This window comes from Herpailurus yagouaroundi, unplaced genomic scaffold (genome assembly GCF_014898765.1).
Source record: "Herpailurus yagouaroundi ecotype Mexico unplaced genomic scaffold, PumYag 193, whole genome shotgun sequence".
Classification (NCBI taxonomy): Eukaryota; Metazoa; Chordata; class Mammalia; order Carnivora; family Felidae; genus Herpailurus; species Herpailurus yagouaroundi.
Window position 1 is genome coordinate 7,000,061 of NW_024412424.1, and position 20,651 is coordinate 7,020,711.

Here is a 20,651-nt window from a genome sequence, read left to right on the forward strand (position 1 = left end):
GGGAGGTAGATTGGGCCAGTACGAGCCCGCCGCTGCGCTTGGAGAGCGTCACGCCAGGGGGAGGGGCGAGGGCGGCCTCGCCAATGACGGGCTGGATTGCGTGAGGCGAAGGGTCGTGATTGGACATCGGCAGCGGGCGACCCTGGGCTCCGCTACCTGTTGCTAAGGCCGCTGTAGATCGGCTCTGCTGCGTGCGAGGAAGGCTCGTCTCGCGAGAGCTCAGCTCCCTTCTTGGCCAGGGCAGCCGCAGCAGCAGGAGGACGGACATGGACGCTCACGAGGACTACGTTTGGCCGCGGGCAACCTCCGAGCTCATACTCCTCCCGGTCACGGGTCTGGAGTGCGTGGGGGATCGGCTGTTGGCGGGTGAGGTTTGGGTTGAAGCGCATGCTAGTGGAGAAGAAACCGTGCGCTCGCGTGGGGCGGGACCGTGAGAACAAAGGGATACCCCCAAGGAGGAGGACGGGCGGCGGGATGAAGCCCAACCGAGGGGGGCGGGAGCCCAGGAGATGGCGGGCAGGAGACCCAGCCGGAGGAGCCCTGGAGACAAAAAAAAAACCGATGTGGCTACTGAGTCCCTTCATAGTCTGCAGCCGACGTGGAAAGAGCGGTGGGGCTGCGGGAAAGTGCAGGGAAACGCAGTGATTTCGGAGGCGGAGCATGCAGGGCGAGCGGTGTGTAGCCCCTTCCTGGAGTGGGGGGGGGGGGTTGGGATGAGCCGACCCCAAGGTGGGCGGTCCTGAGGGCGGGACCCGGTGGCGGGGGTGTGGCCTCAGGGCTGTGTGAGGCTTCTCCGTGGAAGGTGGGGAGGACCAGATTGAGTGGCGGGAAACTAGAGATGAGACCTTTTTGAGTGAGCCAATGCTTGGGGAGGCAGACGCTAAGGCCCCTTCCGAGATGGTTGCGTCCAGGAATTCCGATGTTGATGCTTCTTGGGGGAAGGTCAGGTCAAGAAGCATAGGCCATCAAAGCCCTGAGACCTGAGGCAGCAGACCCTTGGGGAGCATTGAGGACTGACTGGAGGACACTAGTGATTGATGGTGGTGCTGCTGAGTTTTTTAAGGGTCCTGAGGCAGGGCTCTGTCAAGTCTTGAGTGAGCTGCTTACTATCCTAAGGGGGTGGGTATGTGTGTTGGGGGAGGGATGGCCCAGTTGTGATCTGGTGAAGGGTGGGGACTCTGGGAGTTCAAGGTGCCTACGATGGGTTAGAGTCCTAAGGCTTCTGCAGGAAGAGATAGGTAGGCAGAAACCCAAAGAACCACAACAATGAGCTAGGAGAAGGGAAGCGGTGAGTTTCTGGCAGAGGGTAAACATGCCAAAGGCTTTGAGGCTGAGAATTTGTTACTTCGGGAGAAAGAGGGAATTCCTGTGAGGCTGAGCAGGGGTGGGGTGGGACAAGTGCTGGAGAAAGGAGCAGAGGCCAGGCTGTTTTAAGCCTAGATCTGACTTCATAGTGGTGGTGGAGAGAGGCCCCATGAAGGGTTTTAGGCAAGAAAATGACCTGGGAAATGCAGGTTAGAAAGCTCTTCAAGTGAATTCCTCTACTCCAGTGACTTCCAGAATGACTTTTGTATTGCTGCAATTCTCAAATTCTGTCCATGTGCACCTATAATCTGAATTTCCAGCCCTCTTTGCTTATGAGTTCCGGGCCCAAGTGCACAGGTGCCTTCAATTTGAAATATTCCTACTGGGTGCTCCAGCTCAGCAGAGGGAACAACAGCCAGTCAGGTGCCTGAGTCTGAGCATCTCCCTCAGCTCCCAAGCCAGTCTGGTTGATTTTGACTTCATACATGTGGCCACTGTCTGTATATTGCCGTCAGTTGAGGCCATGCAACTTTGTCTCCTAGACCCCCTCAGGAGCATTCTCCCAGCCTATCCTTGAGCTCTTTGTTTCTTATTCCAACCACACGACCGTGTTCACCTCAGGGTCATCAGACTTGCTATTCTATCTGCCAAGAAAGGTTCACCCATCTCCCCCATGCTTGCTCTTCCTTTGGTTACCACTGCTTATTGATTCCTCTCCGTCTATATGTTATGTTCGCAAGGTGGCCTCTCCTGACACCCAGTCTGTTTATTTTTTAATTATTATTTTTTAATTTTATTTTTGAGAGAGAGCGCAGGGGAGGAGCAGAGAGAGAGAGAGAGGGAGAGAGAGAGAGACACACAGGATCTGAAGCAGGCTCCATACTCTGAGCTGTCAGCACAGAGCCTGATGCAGGGCTCGAACTCACCAACTGTGTGATCATGACCTGAGCCGAAGTTAGATGCTCAACCGACTGAGCCACCCAGGTGCCCCTCACCCAGTCTGTTTAGATGAGACCAGGGTTTCTCAGTATCATCACTTTTGACATTTTGGCCCAGATCCTTTTGGGGGGGGGGGGCTGTCTGTGCTTTGCAGGACGTTTAGGAGCATCCCTGGTTTCTACTCCTAGTTGCCAGTTAGCATAGCTCCCATTTGTGACAACCAGTGTGTCTCCAGATATTGCCAGATGTCTTCTGGAGGGAAAATCCTCTGGAACAGATTTCCCTCTTTTATATTCTTAAAGCAACCTGTATAGTTCTTTCCTGGAACTTACCAGAGTTACAACAATGTAGTTGGGTGATACTGTTCATTGTCTGCCTGATGGGCAGGAGTCTGGGTCTGTGCTTGTCTTACTCACTACTCCAGCATGTAGTTAGTTCCTTGTCTGGTTTATAATTGATGCTCAGTGCATGTCTATTGAATGTCGAAAAATGGAGATTGCAAGCTAAGAATATCATGAGGAACTGTTAATGTCATCTCAGGTTAAGGTGATATCCTGGGCCAAAGTCACTGTGGTGGGGAGGATTTGCAAAATCTTTAGAAAATGAGCACTCGGAAGATGAGAAGATGTGGGAAGTTTAGAGGAGTAAGTGGTGAGCTTCCTGCTTTGGGGCTGGGGCTGAGTAGAGGGTGGCAATGGTTGAGAGAACTTGAAGGTGAACTAGTAGAGTGGGAAGTGCCTGCAGGGCAGGCAGGAGGTGGCTTAGGGTCATGGGAACCTTGGCTGTCAAAGTAGGGGCTGCCTCTCCTGGTTCTTCTCATCAGTGTTGAACATGCTCACATCTGAGCTTCAAGGAAGAAGCTTCTGGAAATCCAGAGGCGTTCTACTGTGGCCCCAAGGTGGGAGGATCACCTTTAGGGACAGCCTCTGCCCTGGGGGAGGGGTGGGTTGGGGGGGGGGCGGAAGAGGGCGTGTAGAGGCAGATGAGGCTGAGGATTTGGGAGAAAGGCTGACAGGCTTCCAATGGAAGGATGAGAAGTAGGTGGGGCGAGGAAGAGCCTGTGTTTGAGGAAGTCAGGTTGAACTGAGTATCTGAATGTCAGCATTGAAAGTCCAGCTGAAGCTGAGGCCGGGGATTGTCCAGGGTTCAAGCCTGCAGGATCGTGTGTTCTAATGCATTCGCAGGCTACATACCTGAGTTTTCCCTGCCCTCGTCTCTTCATGACTTATCAGAGGTGAGGTTCTGATGTGGCTCTCTGCCTCTGTCTAGGTGAGGGGCCAGATGTCCTGGTGTACAGCCTCGATTTTGGTGGCCATCTGCGGATGATGAAGCGCGTGCAGAACCTGCTTGGCCACTATCTTATCCATGGGTTCCGGGTGCGACCAGAACCAAACGGAGACCTTGACTCGGAGGCTATGGTGGCTGTGTTTGGGAGCAAGGGACTCCGAGTTGTGAAAGTTAGCTGGGGACAGGGCCGCTTCCGGGAGCTCTGGCGCTCTGGCCTATGGAACATGTCTGACTGGATCTGGGATGCACGTTGGCTTGAGGGGAACATAGCCTTGGCCCTGGGCCATAACTCAGTAGTGCTATACGACCCTGTGGTAGGGTGCATGCTGCAGGAGGTGCCCTGCACAGACAGGTGCACCCTCTCCTCAGCCTGTCTGATCGGAGACACCTGGAAGGAGCTGACCATAGTGGCAGGTGCTGTTTCCAATCAGCTCCTTGTCTGGTACCCAGCAGCTGCCTTAATAGATAATAAGCCTGTGGCCCCTGACCGACGGGTCAGTGGGCATGTGGGTGTCATCTTCAGCATGTCATACCTGGAAAGTAAAGGCTTGTTGGCCACAGCTTCAGAAGACCGAAGTGTCCGCATCTGGAAGGTGGGTGACCTGCGGGTGCCTGGGGGTCGGGTACAGAATATTGGGCACTGCTTTGGGCACAGTGCCCGTGTGTGGCAGGTCAAGCTACTAGAGAATTACCTTATCAGTGCTGGAGAGGACTGTGTCTGCTTGGTATGGAGCCACGAAGGTGAGATCCTTCAGGCCTTTCGGGGCCACCAGGGTCGTGGCATCAGGGCTTTAGCTGCCCATGAGAGGCAGGCCTGGGTGGTTACTGGGGGTGATGACTCAGGCATCCGGCTGTGGCACTTGGTAGGGCGTGGGTACCCAGGTTCGGGGGTCTCAGCTCTCTGCTTCAAGTCCCGTAGCAGGCCAGGTACCCTCAAGGCTGTGACACTGGCTGGCTCATGGCGACTACTGGCAGTGACTGACACAGGGATCCTGTACCTCTATGACTTGGAGGTCAAGTGCTGGGAGCAGCTGCTGGAGGATAAACGCTTCCAGTCCTACTGCCTCCTGGAGGCAGCCCCTGGTCCTGAGGGCTTTGGACTGTGTGCCATGGCCAATGGGGAGGGTCGTGTCAAGGTTGTCCCCATCAACACTCCAACAGCAGCTGTGGACCTGACCCTGTTCCGTGGGAAGGTGCATAGTCTGAGCTGGGCCTTGCGTGGCTATGAGGAGCTCCTGTTGCTGGCATCGGGCCCTGGTGGTGTGGTGGCTTGCCTGGAAATCTCAGCCGCACCCTCTGGCAAAGCCATCTTTGTAAAGGAACGTTGCCGGTACCTACTGCCTCCAAGCAAGCAGAGATGGCACACATGCAGTGCCTTCTTACCCCCTGGTGACTTCCTGGTGTGCGGGGACCGTCGGGGCTCTGTGTTGCTGTTCCCCTCCAGACCAGCTCTGCTCAAGGATCTTGGGATTGGGGGCAAGGCTGGAGCTGTCACTGGAGCACTTGAGGCAGGTAGTGGCAGTGGTGGGGATGAAACTGAGTGGGGCCCTGTGTCCACCCTCCCTTCTCTGCACGGGAAGCAGGGTGTGACCTCGGTCACCTGCCATGGTGGCTACGTGTATACCACAGGGCGTGATGGCGCCTATTACCAGCTCTTTGTGCGAGGTGGCCAACTCCAGCCAGTCCTAAGGCAGAAGTCCTGTCGAGGCATGAACTGGGTGGCTGGTCTCCGTATGATGGCTGATGGGAGTATGGTCATCCTGGGTTTCCATGCCAATGAGTTTGTGGTGTGGAGTCCCCGATCCCATGAAAAGCTGCACATCGTTAACTGTGGTGGAGGGCACCGCTCCTGGGCCTTCTCTGATACCGAGGCGGCTATGGCCTTTGCCTACCTCAAGGATGGGGATGTCATGCTGTACCGGGCTCTGGGTGGCTGTACTAGGCCACACGTGATCCTCCGGGAGAGCCTGCATGGCCGTGAGATCACTTGTGTAAAGCGTGTGGGCACCATCACTCTGGGACCTGAATTTGAGATGCCCAGCTTCATGCAGCCTGACTACTTGGAGCCTGGCAGCGAGGGGCCTGGCCTGACTGACATTGTGATCACATGCAGCGAGGACACCACTGTCTGTGTCCTGGCGCTCCCCACAGCTACTGGCTCGGCCCATGCACTTACAGCTGTCTGTAATCACATCTCCTCGGTGCGTGCGCTGGCTGTGTGGGGCATTGGTACCCCAGGTGGCCCTCAGGATCCTCGGCCAGGCCTGACTGCTCATGTGGTGTCTGCGGGGGGCCGGGCTGAGATGCATTGCTTCAGCATCATGGTCACCCCAGACCCCAGCACCCCAAGCCGCCTCGCTTGCCACGTCATGCACCTTTCATCCCACCGGCTAGACGAATACTGGGACCGGCAGCGCAATCGGCACCGGATGATCAAGGTGGATCCAGAGACCAGGTAATGTGCATTGCTAGGTGGGAGTGTAGGGTGGTGTCACGCAGGGCAAGCCCCTTACAGCTGCTCCCAGGTTTGCCCTGACCTGTGTCTGGTCTCGGCAGGTATATGTCCCTAGCTATCTGTGAGCTCGACAGGCCTGGCCTTGGCCCCCTTGTGGCTGCAGCCTGCAGTGATGGAGCAGTGAGGTGAGAATGGGCATGGGGGGTGGTAGGGCCAAGAGACAAAGCCTGGAAGGTTGTCCAGAATGGGTTCTGAGCTGGGCCACTCTCCGCCCCCCAGGCTCTTTCTTTTGCAGGACTCTGGGCGGCGGTTGCAGCTCCTGGCTGAAACCTTCCACCACAAGCGGTGTGTCCTTAAGGTCCATTCCTTTACACATGAGGCACCCAACCAGCAGCGGTGAGAGAGGCTGCATGGCGGTCCTGCATGGGCCAGGTGGGGGCTCCTGTTGCTTTCCATCCCCCTCACTGACCTAGCTGCCCTCCCCTGGCTCCCAGGAGGCTGTTCCTGTGCAGTGCAGCTACTGATGGCAGCTTGGCCTTCTGGGATCTCACTACTGTGCTAGACCATGGTTCCACTGCCCTGGAGCCTCCAACGGACCCCGGGCTTCCCTACCGTGAGTAGCCAGTGTACAACCATGGCTGTCCCTCCCCACCTCACACTTTGCCTTCACCCATGTGGCAGCGAGGCCCTGATAACCATCTTTTTCCTCCAGGACTGGGCACCCCCTGCCTGACCCTCCAGGCTCATAGCTGTGGTGTCAACAGCCTGCACACCTTGCCCACACGTGAGGGCCACCTTGTGGCCAGTGGCAGTGAGGATGGCTCCCTCCATGTCTTTGTGCTGGCTGTGGAGGCACCAGAGCTGGAAGAGGCCGCTGGGGGTGCTGAGCTGGTGCCCCAGTTGCATGTGCTAGAGGAATACTCTGTCCCCTGTGCACATGCTGCCCATGTGACAGGCCTCAAGATCCTAAGCCCAAGCCTTATGGTCTCAGCCTCCATCGACCAACGGCTGACCTTCTGGCGTCTGGGGCATGGTGAGCCCACCTTCATGAACAGTACCGTGTACCATGTCCCAGATGTGGCTGACATGGACTGCTGGCCTGTGAGCCCTGAGTTTGGCCACCGCTGTGCTCTTGGGGGCCAGGGGCTTGAGGTTTACAACTGGTATGATTGAAGTGTCCCGCGGTGGCCGGCATGCTGGGTATGGGGCCTGCTCGCAGACGGAGTGGAACAGGAGTGACTGTCTGTGCCCATGCCCAGTGTGCCTTGAGGGGAGGAGGCGGCAGCCGCGGGTTCCTGACGTCAGAGCAGGAGCTGGAGGTGAGTAGGGTGCCATCTGGGCAGACCAAAAATATGCCCTACTGTGTATAATAGGACCAGGCTTTATAATAGAAGTAATTTATTTTTGGTTTCAGGTCCCTAACAAAATCTGTGTATCTTCTTTTCAGGTGATGACTCTGTAAACATTCCTAGATATTGGGGTCTCTGTGGCCTTAGATATGGTCCAGCGGAGGGAGGCCCAGCGTGGCTAGGCCGGTGTGAAGCACTTCACGCACGGCCCGCAGAAGCTGGAGACGGGCAAACATTTGACCAAAAAGGTGTGGTCGAGGCGCCTGTTGGAGAGAAAGGGCCTGCTGGTCTCGTCCTTTGCTTCCCTTGCACCCCCGCAACCCCCCACCCCATTTTGCTGTGCACTTACTCCTAGGATGTGTATGCGGTTATAGTAGGAGCTGAAATCCATGCTGAGCTGTACCAGGAACTTGCACATCTAGAGACAAGAGACTAAGTCACTGGCTGGTCTCTGATCCTGTGCCCAATCCAGAATAAAGCATTGAGTGTGCAGTGTCTGTCCCCGTCTCCTCTGCCTCACCGTCTCTGTGCGTGCGGTCGTGTGCAGCCCTGGGGCTGTGCATGCCAGGGCTGCTGTCTGGCTCAGCAGGTCTGGGAAGGGGAGGATGCCATTGAAGAGCAGGAGCCACTCACCCTGGGAGGAAGAAGGGTGCTGGGAGATGAGGTCCCAACCTCCTGTGGGTGCCCAACTACCTGGGGAGGGCACTCACCTCATCCTGTAGCAGTGAGAAATCAAGACTGCTCACAGGTGGAAAAGTGGGGTACAGACCTTGTTCCATGCTGTGCCTGTACCCTTCAAACAGTGTGGCAAGACGGGCACAGTTATACATGACGAAGGTGCCGCTCTTGGTGCCCTTTGTGGAAATGCTGCTGTCGGCCAGGGCCAGGAGAAGCTGAGGAATGGGGGCACAGCTGCAGCCACCACACGTGCTGTCCAAGCCCTGATCCTGTAGGTCACCCAGGCTCACCTGACCGTGCGGGGCTGTGCTGAGCATCTCAAACTTGATGGTCGCCACGGAGAGAACGCTGAAGACCTCTGTCCAGGCAGGGTCTGAGGGAGTGCAGTCGGTCAGCCTCCACAGGCAGGGAAGCAGACAAGCCACCCCTCCTGCAAAGCACAGCTAGGGGTTCCCGGGCGCACTCACCTTGTGCCAGGTCCCTGCCGTGCTTCACTGCTGACGCCTTGCACACCTGGGCGTGCCGGAGCCTGCATGAGGAGAAGAGTGAGCGGGGCAGGTGGGGTGGTGAGGAGTTCCCCTCCACCTCAACTACCCTGACTCGGGGGCCTCCCTTCCAGTCTCACTCACTCGTAGTACTCGGGGGCAGTGAGGGTGCCGGGTGCACCAGCCACTTTCACCGGGCCACAGACCAGGTGCTTCTGTCGGGAAGAGAACAGGCACTCAGCTAGGCAGCGATACCCTCCAACACCAAATCCTTCGAGAAGCCTAAATCTGGTGCCTGGACTCCCCCCGCCTTTCAAGCCCACCCCAGGACACAGTCCAGTTTCTTCAGTGTTCTCTGGGATGTGCCCCCGGACCCCACCTTCTCTCAGGATGCTCACAAGCTGCGGCAAATACCCACTCACCAAGCCTGACCTCCCCCTCAGGATCAGGTGTCACGTATGGACACACTGGCCAACAGGACGCTTGAGGGTTTTCAAGGGCCCTCAGGTTGGTGGCGGTGGGGAGGAAGCCACTAAACCTACCTGTGTGAGCGGAGCCTGGTCATCCAGCTTCCGCCAAAGCAGGTCCACCTTTTGTTGCTGGAACTCCTCCTCACAGCTCACCACGTGCACAACCATGCAGCGGTCTGCATTAGCATCTGGGACCGCAGCCTACGGTGTGTAGGAAGACGGTCACCGAGCGAACACAGGCCACTCGGCTGGCCAGTGTCAGCCTACGGAGTCGGGTCAGTCACTAACCAGGGATGGAGGGCTGTCCCCTGGCCAGCAGCGCGCAGCCTCCTGCAGCTCGGCTAAAACCGAGAGCAGATCCTCAGTCACTGCAGAGAACACGAGGGCGTTGAGGCTAGCCAGGAGCACAGAGTCCCCACCTTCTCTCCAGCCCTGCGAGGCTCCAGCTCCTACCCAGACACTTGTCCAGGTTGGGGTCATAGCCAGCTGCGCGTCCCCGTTCTTGCACCAGCTCCTTCAGGCACACTGTGCCCAGGACGCCGCGGGGCAGGGCTCCCCGCTCCTGGGCAGGGCTAAGCTCTGCAAGCGCGCGGTTCCTCAGGGCTTCGGTGGCGGCTCTCTCCGAAGCAGCGGGCCAGTCCACGCGCAGTTGCTGCAGGAAGGTCGGCATGTGCGGGTCTCGCACGGCGGGGACGAGGCGCACACTCTCCCTGCGAAGCGAGGGCGACCGCCTCAGCCCTATCACCCGGCGCAGCTCCCCCTACTTCCCACTCGCAGCTGCTTCCGTCCCAGCTTCCTACCCCCGCCTCTTTGGCCCCGCGTCGCGCTCACCCGTGAGCGCGCAGAGTTCGCGCCAAATGATCGGCCACGAGCACGGCGCGCAGCTGGCTCAGGCGGAGCGCGCCGGGGGCGCTGCGCAGCGCCGGACAGTGGAGGAGGACGCGCGGGCCCGGCGCGGCGGGCGCGGCGGGCGCGACATAGGCGGCCACGGCGCCGAGCACGCGCTCGAAGACGGCGGGCCGCTGCAGCTGGAGCGCCAGACCCGCGGGGGTCGGCGCGCAGCGCAGCACCGGGGCCACGCCGGGGCCCTGCAGGCCGGCGACTGCACGGACCACACGCTCGGGCACCTGCGAGAGGAAGGGCGATGAGCGGGCTGCGGCGCTGCCCCCCGCCGCATGTCCCCACTCGGCCGCTCGCGCCCACCTGTCCGTCCCCGAAGCGCGCTTGTAATGCGGGCCGCGGCGCCAGAAAGTCTCGGGCACGCAGGTGGCGGGCGCGCGTCTCCTTGAACCACACGGGGTCGCCAGGCCCCAGGGCCGTGTTGAGGGCCCCTAGCGTTTCTCCGACCCCCAGGCGCCCCGTCGCCATGGCGACCGGAAGGAACCAGCAGAACCGGAAGCAAAACCCCGGGAGGTCGAACTTCCGGGAGGACCGACAGGCCAGGGCGCGTATCCGGTGGCGGCCCCTGAGCTGACAGGTGCGCCAGAGGGAACCGTGATAGCCGCTTTCGACCTTCGGCCCCAGCTCTCCCTCTGCGTGGCTGGTCTGCCCTGCCTGGCCTAGGTTCCGAAATCTCCGGGTCCATCTTAGACCTAGGGTTCTGTCTTCGCCACCTGCATTAGCAACCAGGGAAAGGATCCTCCCTACTGGGTGGGGCCCAGATCGCTGTTTCTCCCCTCGAAGTCTTACCTCTGTGTATTTGTGATAACGTTTCATTCCCCACATTTGACACATGATCAAACGTCAGGAGCTCCAAATGAGTTTAGTGGGATAGGGCAGCTAACATTACAGCCAGCTAACATTTCACGACCACCTAAAAACTCATTTTTAAAAGAATTCGTGTTCTGCGGTTTCGGGTCATTCAGAAGTATTTCCTCTTTTGCGATTTGGGTCGTCTTTACATCGGATAAATGCCTACTCTCGTAGAATTGCTTCTCTTGATTTTTGAGGAATTAGATCCATCAAGATAGTTTCCAGAATTACCAGCTTTTTTTATTTTTTTTCAACGTTTTTATTTATTTATGGGACAGAGACAGAGCATGAACGGGGGAGGGGCAGAGAGAGAGGGAGACACAGAATCGGAAACAGGCTCCAGGCTCCGAGCCATCAGCCCAGAGCCTGACGCGGGGCTCGAACTCACGGACCGCGAGATCGTGACCTGGCTGAAGTCGGACGCTTAACCGACTGCGCCACCCAGGCGCCCCCAGCTGCTTTTTTTTTTTTTTTTTAACGTTTATTCATTTTTGAGAAGCAGAGACAAGAGAGTGAGTGGGGGAGGGGCAGAGAGAGAGAGGGAGATACAGAATCCGAAGCAGGCTCCAGGCTCTGAGCTGTCAGCACAGAACCCAGTGCAGGGCTCGAACTCAGGACGAGAGAGATCTCATGACCTGAGCCGAAGGCGGATGCCCAACCGACTGAGCCAGCCAGGCTCCCCCCAAATGACCAGCCTTTAATGCTTTTCTTTTAACCTTGTGTACTTTAACAGGGATCCTCCGGCTTCCTGGTTTAGGCAAGGAGCCATTCTGAGCCAAATAAACAATGTGATCATGAGAAGCCCCAGCTAAAGGACTGCTCCCAGTTGGAGCATCCCATTCCACTAGAGAGACAAAGCTCTTTCCTCTGTCCCACCAGGGATCCTGAATGTTTTCACTTCAATGTAACTTAAATCCCCTTTTCTCCTATTTTTTTTAATGGAGATTGAACCTGACACAGCACACAGTGCTGGGAAAACCATGATTTCTGCTCTGAAGCAGTGAGAGTGCCCAGGGCTCAGAAAGGAGAGAACCCTAGAAAGGGGCAGCAAAAGTTTGGCAAGACCCCTTTCTGGGCCAGGGCTCCAAGGCCCTGCTGGGATCGCAGAAAGAGCACTGGGCGGACACGACATTCCCGATGGCTTCTTGGGTGCCCACTCAACGGGAGTGATCGTGTCATTCCAAAGCGCTTTCCATTCCGCAGGCGCATGACCCTGGGGCAGCTACTAACAGGATTGGGGGCTGGAGGCGGAGCTGGGGACTACAGCTACTCTCGGTACACGAAGACGGTTGGGGTGGGTTTTCCCCAGGAAGTGAAGGGCTATCTTTAGCAAGCTGCGGTGGCCCTGTGGGACTCACCGCGATCGCAGCCCTGTCCAGAGGCCCTGGAAACGCCCTCCCTTGTCAATGCCACTCCAGGTTCCAGAGATGACCACAAACCTGGCTCTCCGACGTCTACGCCCACCACTTCCAGGCTGAGGGCGCACTTGAGACAGGGTCGGAGACCAGAGCGACCCAATAAGTATGTATGGGGGTCAGAGGCTGGCCCACCCCACCTAGGCCAGGACGCTGCTCTGGCAGGAGAGCAGGGAACGAAATCCAAGCGCAGCTGGAATGCTCTGGAGACAACAGCTGCTTTTGGGATTCCGTTGCCCGCTGTCCAGCCGTGGCGGGTGGGAATGACCCCGGGGCGGGGGGGGTGGTTCCCTTGTCCTGGGGCCAGATCAGGACCCCCATTCCCAGTACCAGGAGACGGACCTACGAGTGGGCGGTAAAACCGAGTGTAGTGGGAACGAGGAGCTCACCTGGGCCCCCAAACAATAGGAAGGTTGGTGGGGGTCTCCCCTGGGACCGGTCCAGATCCGGATTAGATCCGCAGGGTAAGATTACTCCTGTTGGTCCCATGAAGCCAGGCCACCAGTGCGGAGACGGTGGTGGGAAGGGCTTCGAGATCAGCCTAGAGGGAAGCTCACCCGTAGGGCCGGAGAGGAAGTAAAGCCGCGCGCCCGCCTCAGGGACACCCCCGCACCCCGGGCCCTTTGTCCCGTGACTATGCCAGCGCCCGGAGCGCTGGGGACCCAATGGCGGCGATAGGACCCCCGGGAAGCCATTGCGACCGTCCTCCGCTATGCCGAACCTCCCTCCCGCCCGGCCCCGTGGGTAGCAGACGCGTCAACATTCCCTTGAGGCCACGACACGGTGGGGGCGCGAAGATGCCCGAAACCCGCGCGGGCGCCAGCGACTCTCGCGCCAGTAGGCCCTCTGATTCGGTTCAAGGCGGGGGGTCGGGGAATTCTCGGGCCGCGAGCAGCGTGAGCGACGACAGGGCGATGCTCCAGCAGCTGTCTAGTTCAATATCTGGTTCCGTTCGGCCCGGTGGCTCCCACCCGAACAGCTACAATCGCCCTACTACGGCGTCCCCTTCCGCTTGCTGGGGCCGCAGATTTGGAGCCATTTTAAGGCGAAACCAATCAGCCACGCCCCCTCGCGCTCCTGAGAAGCCAATCCACGCGTGGCCACGCCCCGGGAGACGCGCGGCGACGACGCCAACGGTCGCGCTGGTGACGGTTGAGGAGGGGCGTGATTCGCAGAAGTGCGGGGGAAACCTGAGCTGGCCGCTCCGCCCTCGGAACCCGACGCCCCAAAGCCTGGGATTAGGGGCTTGGATGCTGGCCCCACGCCCTGGCCAGGTGTGAGGGACTCGACCAGGTGCGCGGCAGCCCCGCCCCAGGCTCCGGGAGCCTGCGTTAATAGCTGAGGGCCGGGGACCAAGCGGCGGCGGGGGCCCAGGCAGCGCTCTGAGGCCGGCCACGCCACCAGGTGTCCGGCTCCCCCAGGACGGTCTGTGGGGGCCTGGGGCGGGGCGGGCGGCAGGTGCAGACACCGGAGCCGCGGTAGGGGACGGGCCCTCCTGGGACAGTTTTCCCGGGCCGGCTCCTTCATAATCCCGCGCTGGGGCAGCCGACTCGCGCGGTGCCCTCCAGGACGCAGAGGGCGCTGTCAGCGCGCTGCGGAGAACTTCGCCACGACTCCGCTGACCTAGCGCCGGGTTCCCTGCACGCAGGTCCGCCATGGTTGCCTCGTTCGCTCTTCGCGGCCTGTGCCGAGCTCGAGCCGCCTTGCGCTGTGACCTCGCAGAGCTGCTGTGGTGAGTCCAGACCCAGCGTCCCTGACTCTCTCGCCTTCCACGACCGGCGACCCCCACCCCCAACGGCTCCCTAGAACCTGAGCATACCCCACCCGCAGGGTTCCAAGGCGAGGGCATCGGCTCACGCCGGCGGACGATGAGCTGTATCAGAGGACGCGCATCTCTCTGCTGCAACGCGAGTCCCCGCAATCCATGTATATCGACAGCTATAGCAGCCTCGGCTTCATGGTCAACGGAAATCGTGTGCTTGGGCCCTGCGCGTTGCTCCCGCACTCGGTCGTGCAGTGGAACGTGAGCAGTGAGGAAGTAGAGGTCCAGAGCCCCAGGCCTGTCCCCTGATTCTGTCCCTGGCAAACTTGGCTTTTCCGTTACCCCTTTGTGGAACAGGTAAGGGCTCTGTGGGGAAAGCTGCGCGAACTTGTACTTAACCTGCCTCCTCCCAACCCAGGTAGGAACTCACCAGGACATCACTGAAGAAAGCTTCTCTCTCTTCTGGTTGCTGGAGCCGCGAATAGGTACTGGAGAAGGGGAGGGCTGAGGTGCTTCCAGCCCCAGCAAACCACCCCGCCCCAGCCTCCCCACTGACCCGCCATAAGCTAATCATGGCCATCTTTCCCTAGAGATCATTGTGGTGGGCACCGGAGACCGGACTGAACGACTGCAGCCCGGGGTGCTGCAAGCCATGAGGCAGCGGGGCATCGCGGTGGAAGTGCAGGACACTGTAAGTCCTGCCACTTGGGAGTGCTGAGCAGGGCCCAGTCCTATCTCTAGCCAAGCTGATGCAGGCTTTCTCTTTGCAGCCCAATGCCTCTGCCACTTTCAACTTCCTGTGTCATGAAGGCCGAGTGACAGGAGCTGCCCTTATCCCTCCACCTGGAGGGACTGTGCTCACAACTTTGGCACAAGCTGCAGAATGAACCGCCAGGAACTGACCTAACCTGTCCAGGAGGGCCGTGGCACTTTTGCAGTGCACACGGGTTTCCAGCGCTTTCACTAGTCCCTCCCCTTTGGCACTGTAACACTTGTCTTTCTTGCCAGCAAGTTAATAATTTAATCCACATCTTCCATTTTGTTCTAGTTTACTGCTGGTGAGGAGCTACTTGGCTCAGTGGGCTCTTGGTGGGGGTTGCAAAGAAACCAAGGGATCACTTTTTATCTAGGCTACTTACCTCCTCAGAGGCAGGAGGCAGCATAGGCACCTGTTTCAAACTGCAAATGTAACTACTTGCTCACATGCAGATTTGAGGGGACCTCAGTGCTTTCTCCACAAGGTCCCTTGGAGATTCAAGTTAGAGAATACATATGTGGATCTCAACCTGGTCCCATGTGGCCAAACACCTGTGAGTGCCAGTCCAGAGCTCCCATGGACTGTTCCATGACCTGTCCTAAGTAGCCATAATGTGAGACTGCACTCTTGTGAGTCAGAGCTGGCCAGACTCATCTTGTGAGCTGCCTCAGGAGGGACTTTTTGAATCAAGAACTAGTTCCTCCTTCCAGATCCAAGGAGTATCCTGACCTCAGTGTCTGAGGCTTTCCCCACAAATGAGGGTGTTGTGTTTGTGTGCATCTGTGATAGTGGCAGCTGCACAGCCACACCTGCTTGTTGACCTCAAAGATCAGGCACTGTTTTTTTTTTTCCCAAACTTTTATTGAAAAACCAAGGGGCTATGCCGTATCCCTTTTCAGAAAAGCCTCTTCTCATACCTGTAGGCAGAATAACAAGCTGTGAGGTGCGGCAGGAGGAAGGAGGCACAGCAAAAACCTTTGCTCTGAAGGTAGATGGGTACAAAAGGGCTGGTCACTTACGAATGGAGGCTGTGGACACCACCTTCCACCTGAGCTGAGGATGTTCTCTTCTCAAACTTGAGTTCTCCAGAATACATCATGGCTCTGAAGAGGGACGGATGTCGGATGTGGGTAGCTGGCCCTCAACCACCCCCTCTACCCATGTTCAACTCCCCAAGCTTACCGGACTTGGGTCAAACTCTTGGCACCAATGTCCTGGCAGGAGTGCTGGATGCCAGCGATCAGGTAGGGGACAAATTTGTGGATGGACCCTTTGTCCTGCACAGCCCCAGACACCCCCTGAGCCACCTTGATTTTGTCAGCTTCACTGTGGGGAGAGGCAGGACAACACAAGCAAGGTCAAAGCATAGATGAAGCTGCCAGTACAAGGCTGTCAGCACAGGATAACTGACTTTCCTGTCCCACCTGAAATATCGGTTCTGGCTGCTGAGATGCTTGTCCATGGCATCAAGAGAACCCATACCACGATATTTCTTTAGCCGGATTCCATCAGAGAAGAAGTACTCGCCAGGGGCCTCAGTAGTAGCAGCCAGGAGGGAGCCCATCATAACTATGGACAGATGGGAGTGCTGGGGACAGACTCTGAGTGGCATTAGGGAAAGAATCCCACCAAACTCCCTGGGTGCTGGGCCTCACCTGTGGAGGCCCCAAGGGCCAAGGCTTTAGCGATGTGGCCCACATTTTGGATTCCTCCATCAGCAATAACAGGAACACCAAAGCGCCGTGCATATTCTGACACCTTGTATACTGCTGTTGCTTGGGGCCGCCCGCAGGCCAGCACTATTGAGAGAGGAATATATGGGTGGATGGAATTAATGGGGACAGGCAAGGGGCCCTGTGGCCATAACTCAGCACCCAGGAGCTCTCCGCTACAGATGCACCAAGACTGTAGCTTGGCCAAGAGAATCAAGTCTGGGATGGCTGCTGCCCCATCTGCCTTGAACAGTACAAATAGCTGTGATGGCCTCCACTCAATCCTGCATGTGCGCGTGCATGTGTGCATGGCCCAGGGCAGCCTCAGGCACATGCAGTCAGCAGCCGGGAAAAGCCCCACCCACCTGGTATCAAGTGGACGTAGGGGGTCACCGTGCAGTTAGTAACCCAGAGGCCCACCCCTTCCTGCCTAGTTGGCAGCTCGGGCAAGATCAGGGGAGTGGTTGTGTAGAAGGAAGAGTGGCTTGTTGGTTCTTGAGCTGTGCCTACTATAGGAAATGTGGGCAGACTAGGGCCTACCTGGGAAGGAGATCCTGCCTTATGAGCACCCCGGGAAGAGGAGGGAGCTGTGTTTTCCAGCAGCCCCCAAAACCATGGTCTGTCATTCAGTTTGCCCTGCCCACCCATCAGCACCACAAACCCCGGGAGCTACAGCTACAGTCAACCAAGCAGCCGGGCAGTGGGCAGCTGGGCCGGGCCAGTGGGCCGGGCTGGACTTACTATAGCAGCCCGTGACAGTAGAAGGGCATTTGGGGCTGTGGGACTTTATGTCTGGAGGGATCTTGGGAGCCACTAAATAAAACAAACAGACCAGAGTTTAGAGAGGGTGCAGAGCAGGAGCAAGGAGGCCAGGCTAGGTGAGGGGTGGGGTGGGAGGGAGTGGCAGGTGAGGAATGACGAGCTCGTCTTCCAGCATGTCACCCATCCAAGGGGCCCATCTGGCCCTGGGGCTGCCCCTATTGGAGGACTCCGTATTGTTCCCACAAGAGCGCTTGGCTCAGGCCATCTGGGACTAAGGGCCCTGTTGAAGCCAGAGTCTCTGAGGGCCTGCTGAAGCATTTCCTACCTTCCTGGGTGATGCAGATGGAGCCACTGCCCATGCCCACCCGCAGGGCATCTACACCAGCATCAATGAGATTCTTGGCCTGAGCAGCTGTGACCACTACAACAGGGAAAAGCTTGTGTGAAGGTCTAAGTGGGAGCTTAGCTTCCCTCCTCTTGCCCCACGTCCTTCAGTACCCAGTCTTGCCTCACCATTGCCTCCAATAACTTGGAGACTGGGGTATTTCTCTTTGATGTACTTGATCATGTTGATCTGGAAGATTGAGTTTCCCTGGGAAGAGTCCTGGGACAGAAAGAAAGTCCCAGTGAGACTGGTATTACAGCTGCCCCTACCACCCTACCCTGCCTATGTGACAACTCACCAAAACCACTACATCCACACCAGCCTGGGCTAGCAAGTCCAGCCGATACTTGTCATCTTCATGAGTGCCAATGGCTGCTCCACAGAGCAGCTGCTTCTTGGCATCTTTGGAGGCCAGTGGGTAATCCCGGTTCTTCTTCAGGTCTGTCCGGGCAATGATGGCTACCAGTTCATCATCTTCATTTACAATGGGTAACTTTCCTGGAGGTAGGGCAAATACATAAATCAGAACCCTGGTCTCTGGTTCCAGAACCCTTCCACCTCTAGGACTCACCTTTCTTGCTGCGCTGCAAAATTTCATTTGCTTCTTTCAATGTGATGCCTGCAGGAGCTACCACCAAGTCTTCCCTCTTCGTCATGATCTAGCAGTGAGGGGAGCTATGAGAAAAGGCCAGAGACCAGACTTCCCAACAGACCCTGCCCTAATACAGGAGGGAGGTTCCAAAGACCACCACGATCACACAGCCTGCACCCAAACCACCCTCCTCAAGTGAACCCAACAGTCTGTGCAGCAATATAGTGGCTGGGGTGAAAATTCAGTAGAAAGGACAACATGGTACACAGAGCCTCCTGTTACATAGTGGAGAAAGAAATGCCATGCCAGAGCAATGACAAGAGAATTGGAAGAGGAGGTCGAAATTGATCCTTGAGTACTGCCTGCACCTTGGGGGTGGCAAACATTCGGGCCCATTCAGAGCCTCTGGTGGGGAAGAGATGCACGAACCCCATGAAGGGATCAGAAACCTGGCTGGGCACTCTTCTTTTCTGGACTGCAAAGGCCCCAAGAGATGCCATTCAGGCAACAGAAACCTTGTCTTAAGCCTTGGCTGCTAGAGCTTGGCTTTGCGTTGTCAGTAGCACCTACCTCTTCCAAAAACCGGTCGTGCTCCTCCTCCTTGAGAAAATCAATGTCCCTTGAGGAAATGATGCCAACCAGGCGGCTTCCCATCCGTCCTGTGTCAGTGATCGGGATACCACAGAAACCATGCCGGGCTTTGGCTTCAAACACATCCCGCACTCGATCCTTGGGGCTGAGGACCACAGGGTCTGTGATGAATCCCTGCTCATATTTCTGGAAGGGATGGCAAGAATATTTCTGAACAGCCTTTACCAGTTTGAAGCCCGGGGTCTGTGCCAACTCCCCCCTCTGGCAGTGCCACAGGACCAAATCACAACTCAAACTCAGGAATAGGAAACACGGGTGGGCTGTAGGTACTGTCCACCTGGTCCTCTTCTGTTGACTAAGGACACAGGGTCTCATAGTCTTCTCAAGAATTGAACCCCAAAGTGGGGAAAAGATCAGGAGAATATATCCCCCTTTCCCACCCCCCACTCCACCTCAATGCAGTTCCCAGGAGCTCGTGACCACTATCCTTGCCCTTCTGACCTTCACTTTCCGAACTTCGTTGGCTTGGAACTCCGGTGTACAGTTGTGGTGGATGAAACCAATACCACCTGTAAGCTGCACGATAAACAGAAGATAGTGAAAAAGTGACAAAGAGGTGCTCCTGGGTGGCTCAGTTAGTTAAGCATCTTGACTTCAGCTCAAGTCATGATCTCACGGATTCATGGGTTTGAGCACCACGTAGGGCTCTCTGCTGTCAGCACGGAGCCCACTTCGGATCCTCTGACCCCTGTCTCTGCCCCTTCCCCACTCATTCTTTTTCTCTCAAAAATAAACTTTAAAAAGAAGAAAAAAGTAAAGAGTAAGAGCAGCATGACTCTATATGCCTGTGGGGAACAATGTGGGGCCCCTCCTTCTGTCCCTACATCCCGTCATGCTCACCGCCATTGCTATGGCCATGCCAGCCTCTGTGACTGTGTCCATGGGTGAGGAAACCAGTGGGGTCTTCAGAGTAATCTTTTTGGTCAGAGCAGAAGTCAGGTCCTGGGGAGATACAGCCAAGTAATGTGGGAAAGCACCTCATATGCCTCAGGGTGGTGCCAGATCCCCATAAATCAGGTGCCCTGCATGACATGCATGCCAATCAGACTATTCTACAGAATCTACCCCCAAGCCCAATTTGGTTTGGTAGCTGAGCGGACAAGGCAAAGGAGTACCTTACGTAACCTGATGTTCAGGACCCAGTTTCTGGCGATACTCACCACCTGGTCTGCAGTGAAGTCGATGTACCCAGGGAGAATGAGAAAGTCACTATGGGGAAGGGGAATGAATTGGGAGTAAGGCTCAGGTTTAGGGCGGCTTAAGATTCCACCCCCACTGATCACATCAAAAGGCATTTGGGCCCAGAGGGCACTGCCCTAGCCCGTGTCACATTAACGGAAGACAAATCACAAGGTGGAGATGTAGATAGGGGACCTTTTCTGCCACCTAGCTGTCAACAGCGACCCTGGCATCCTGACAACTCCATGTGCCGACAGAATGGAGCTTCTAGTCTGAAATCCCAAGCACTGCCAAGATGCCTCCTCCATCCCGCCCCACTTCAGATCTACCAAATGGAGCCGGAGATGATGGATTTTCCGCAACCTGTCCCCACGCCCGAGTCCCAGAGGGCTCAGTGGAAAACCCCACCCGGCCTCCCACCGCAGCGCGCCGCCCCTCTCCTCGCCCAGGTGAGCCCGCTAGGCCCGCACTTGTAGGTGAGGCCGTCCCCGCAGTTGAACAGCTGCTGTGCCGTAAGCCCGTCGTCTGGCACGTAGGACGTGCCCCCGCTAATCAGGTAGTCGGCCATAGCCTGCACCGGGCAGAGCCGCGTGTGCCCGAAGACCGCGCCGCAGAGGCCTCAGCCGTCTGGGCCGCGCCAATATAAACCCGCCGATATCGTCATTGCGCCCTGCGCGTCACTGACGTCAGGACGCAGTGCGAGCAGGCGGAGCCTA

The 20,651-nt window shown here is 57.4% G+C and overlaps 4 protein-coding genes across 7 annotated transcripts; 2 read left to right on the plus strand and 2 right to left on the minus strand.

Annotated features, from left to right (window-relative positions):
• The first annotated feature begins 80 nt into the window (after positions 1-80).
• Positions 81-7,832, plus strand: WDR6 (WD repeat domain 6). Its single transcript, XM_040445299.1, has 7 exons — positions 81-366; positions 3,514-5,986; positions 6,088-6,171; positions 6,266-6,382; positions 6,481-6,599; positions 6,699-7,305; positions 7,434-7,832. The coding sequence occupies exons 1-6, from the start codon at positions 267-269 to the stop codon at positions 7,157-7,159; spliced, it is 3,354 nt and encodes a 1,117-aa protein (XP_040301233.1). The 5' UTR covers positions 81-266; the 3' UTR covers positions 7,160-7,305; positions 7,434-7,832.
• DALRD3 (DALR anticodon binding domain containing 3) lies at positions 7,357-10,377 on the minus strand. 2 transcript variants are annotated; one of them, XM_040445300.1, is made up of 12 exons: positions 10,172-10,374; positions 9,800-10,095; positions 9,422-9,678; positions 9,257-9,336; positions 9,041-9,169; positions 8,643-8,713; positions 8,481-8,542; positions 8,304-8,386; positions 8,046-8,228; positions 7,856-7,969; positions 7,685-7,753; positions 7,357-7,598 (listed from the first exon to the last, which is right to left on the minus strand). In XM_040445300.1, exons 1-12 carry the CDS (start codon positions 10,334-10,336, stop codon positions 7,479-7,481), a joined length of 1,629 nt encoding a protein of 542 aa, XP_040301234.1. In that variant the 5' UTR covers positions 10,337-10,374; the 3' UTR covers positions 7,357-7,478. The 2 variants fall into 2 exon arrangements, with proteins under 2 accessions (XP_040301234.1, XP_040301235.1); XM_040445301.1 differs by lacking the exon at positions 7,856-7,969 and having other exon boundaries at positions 10,172-10,377.
• A 2,901-nt stretch (positions 10,378-13,278) lies between these two features.
• Positions 13,279-14,934, plus strand: NDUFAF3 (NADH:ubiquinone oxidoreductase complex assembly factor 3). 2 transcript variants are annotated; one of them, XM_040445316.1, is made up of 5 exons: positions 13,279-13,867; positions 13,966-14,179; positions 14,316-14,382; positions 14,488-14,588; positions 14,668-14,934. In XM_040445316.1, the coding sequence occupies exons 1-5, from the start codon at positions 13,791-13,793 to the stop codon at positions 14,782-14,784; spliced, it is 576 nt and encodes a 191-aa protein (XP_040301250.1). In that variant the 5' UTR covers positions 13,279-13,790; the 3' UTR covers positions 14,785-14,934. The 2 variants fall into 2 exon arrangements, with proteins under 2 accessions (XP_040301250.1, XP_040301251.1); XM_040445317.1 differs by having other exon boundaries at positions 13,966-14,158.
• Positions 14,935-15,506: 572 nt separating this feature from the next.
• On the minus strand, positions 15,507-20,603 carry IMPDH2 (inosine monophosphate dehydrogenase 2). 2 transcript variants are annotated; one of them, XM_040445314.1, is made up of 15 exons: positions 20,406-20,603; positions 19,917-19,965; positions 19,597-19,698; positions 19,198-19,272; positions 18,676-18,882; positions 18,085-18,172; positions 17,812-18,011; positions 17,642-17,732; positions 17,454-17,549; positions 17,108-17,179; positions 16,310-16,453; positions 16,079-16,223; positions 15,837-15,980; positions 15,674-15,757; positions 15,507-15,571 (listed from the first exon to the last, which is right to left on the minus strand). In XM_040445314.1, the coding sequence occupies exons 1-15, from the start codon at positions 20,501-20,503 to the stop codon at positions 15,550-15,552; spliced, it is 1,617 nt and encodes a 538-aa protein (XP_040301248.1). In that variant the 5' UTR covers positions 20,504-20,603; the 3' UTR covers positions 15,507-15,549. The 2 variants fall into 2 exon arrangements, with proteins under 2 accessions (XP_040301248.1, XP_040301249.1); XM_040445315.1 differs by lacking the exon at positions 17,108-17,179 and having other exon boundaries at positions 20,406-20,601.
• Positions 20,604-20,651: the final 48 nt, after the last annotated feature.

What these genes read in the sequence shown, in the direction of transcription:
- WDR6 (XM_040445299.1), top strand. Translation starts at nt 267, where the DNA reads ATGGACGCTCACGAGGACTACGTTTGGCCGCGGGCAACCTCCGAGCTC. An exon ending in TGCAGTGATGGAGCAGTGAG is followed by an intron (nt 6,172 to 6,265) that starts GTGAGAATGGGC and finishes TCCGCCCCCCAG; the next exon opens with GCTCTTTCTTTTGCAGGACT. An exon ending in GGACCCCGGGCTTCCCTACC is followed by an intron (nt 6,600 to 6,698) that starts GTGAGTAGCCAG and finishes TTTTTCCTCCAG; the next exon opens with GACTGGGCACCCCCTGCCTG.
- NDUFAF3 (XM_040445316.1), top strand. Translation starts at nt 13,791, where the DNA reads ATGGTTGCCTCGTTCGCTCTTCGCGGCCTGTGCCGAGCTCGAGCCGCC. An exon ending in TGAGCAGTGAGGAAGTAGAG is followed by an intron (nt 14,180 to 14,315) that starts GTCCAGAGCCCC and finishes CTCCCAACCCAG; the next exon opens with GTAGGAACTCACCAGGACAT. An exon ending in GTTGCTGGAGCCGCGAATAG is followed by an intron (nt 14,383 to 14,487) that starts GTACTGGAGAAG and finishes ATCTTTCCCTAG; the next exon opens with AGATCATTGTGGTGGGCACC.
- DALRD3 (XM_040445300.1), bottom strand. Translation starts at nt 10,336, where the DNA reads ATGGCGACGGGGCGCCTGGGGGTCGGAGAAACGCTAGGGGCCCTCAAC. An exon ending in CGCGCTTCGGGGACGGACAG is followed by an intron (nt 10,096 to 10,171) that starts GTGGGCGCGAGC and finishes TTCCTCTCGCAG; the next exon opens with GTGCCCGAGCGTGTGGTCCG. An exon ending in CGGCAGGGACCTGGCACAAG is followed by an intron (nt 8,387 to 8,480) that starts GTGAGTGCGCCC and finishes GCACTCCCTCAG; the next exon opens with ACCCTGCCTGGACAGAGGTC.
- IMPDH2 (XM_040445314.1), bottom strand. Translation starts at nt 20,503, where the DNA reads ATGGCCGACTACCTGATTAGCGGGGGCACGTCCTACGTGCCAGACGAC. An exon ending in ACTTCACTGCAGACCAGGTG is followed by an intron (nt 19,699 to 19,916) that starts GTGAGTATCGCC and finishes GTATCTCCCCAG; the next exon opens with GACCTGACTTCTGCTCTGAC. An exon ending in ACGAAGTTCGGAAAGTGAAG is followed by an intron (nt 18,883 to 19,197) that starts GTCAGAAGGGCA and finishes CATCCCTTCCAG; the next exon opens with AAATATGAGCAGGGATTCAT.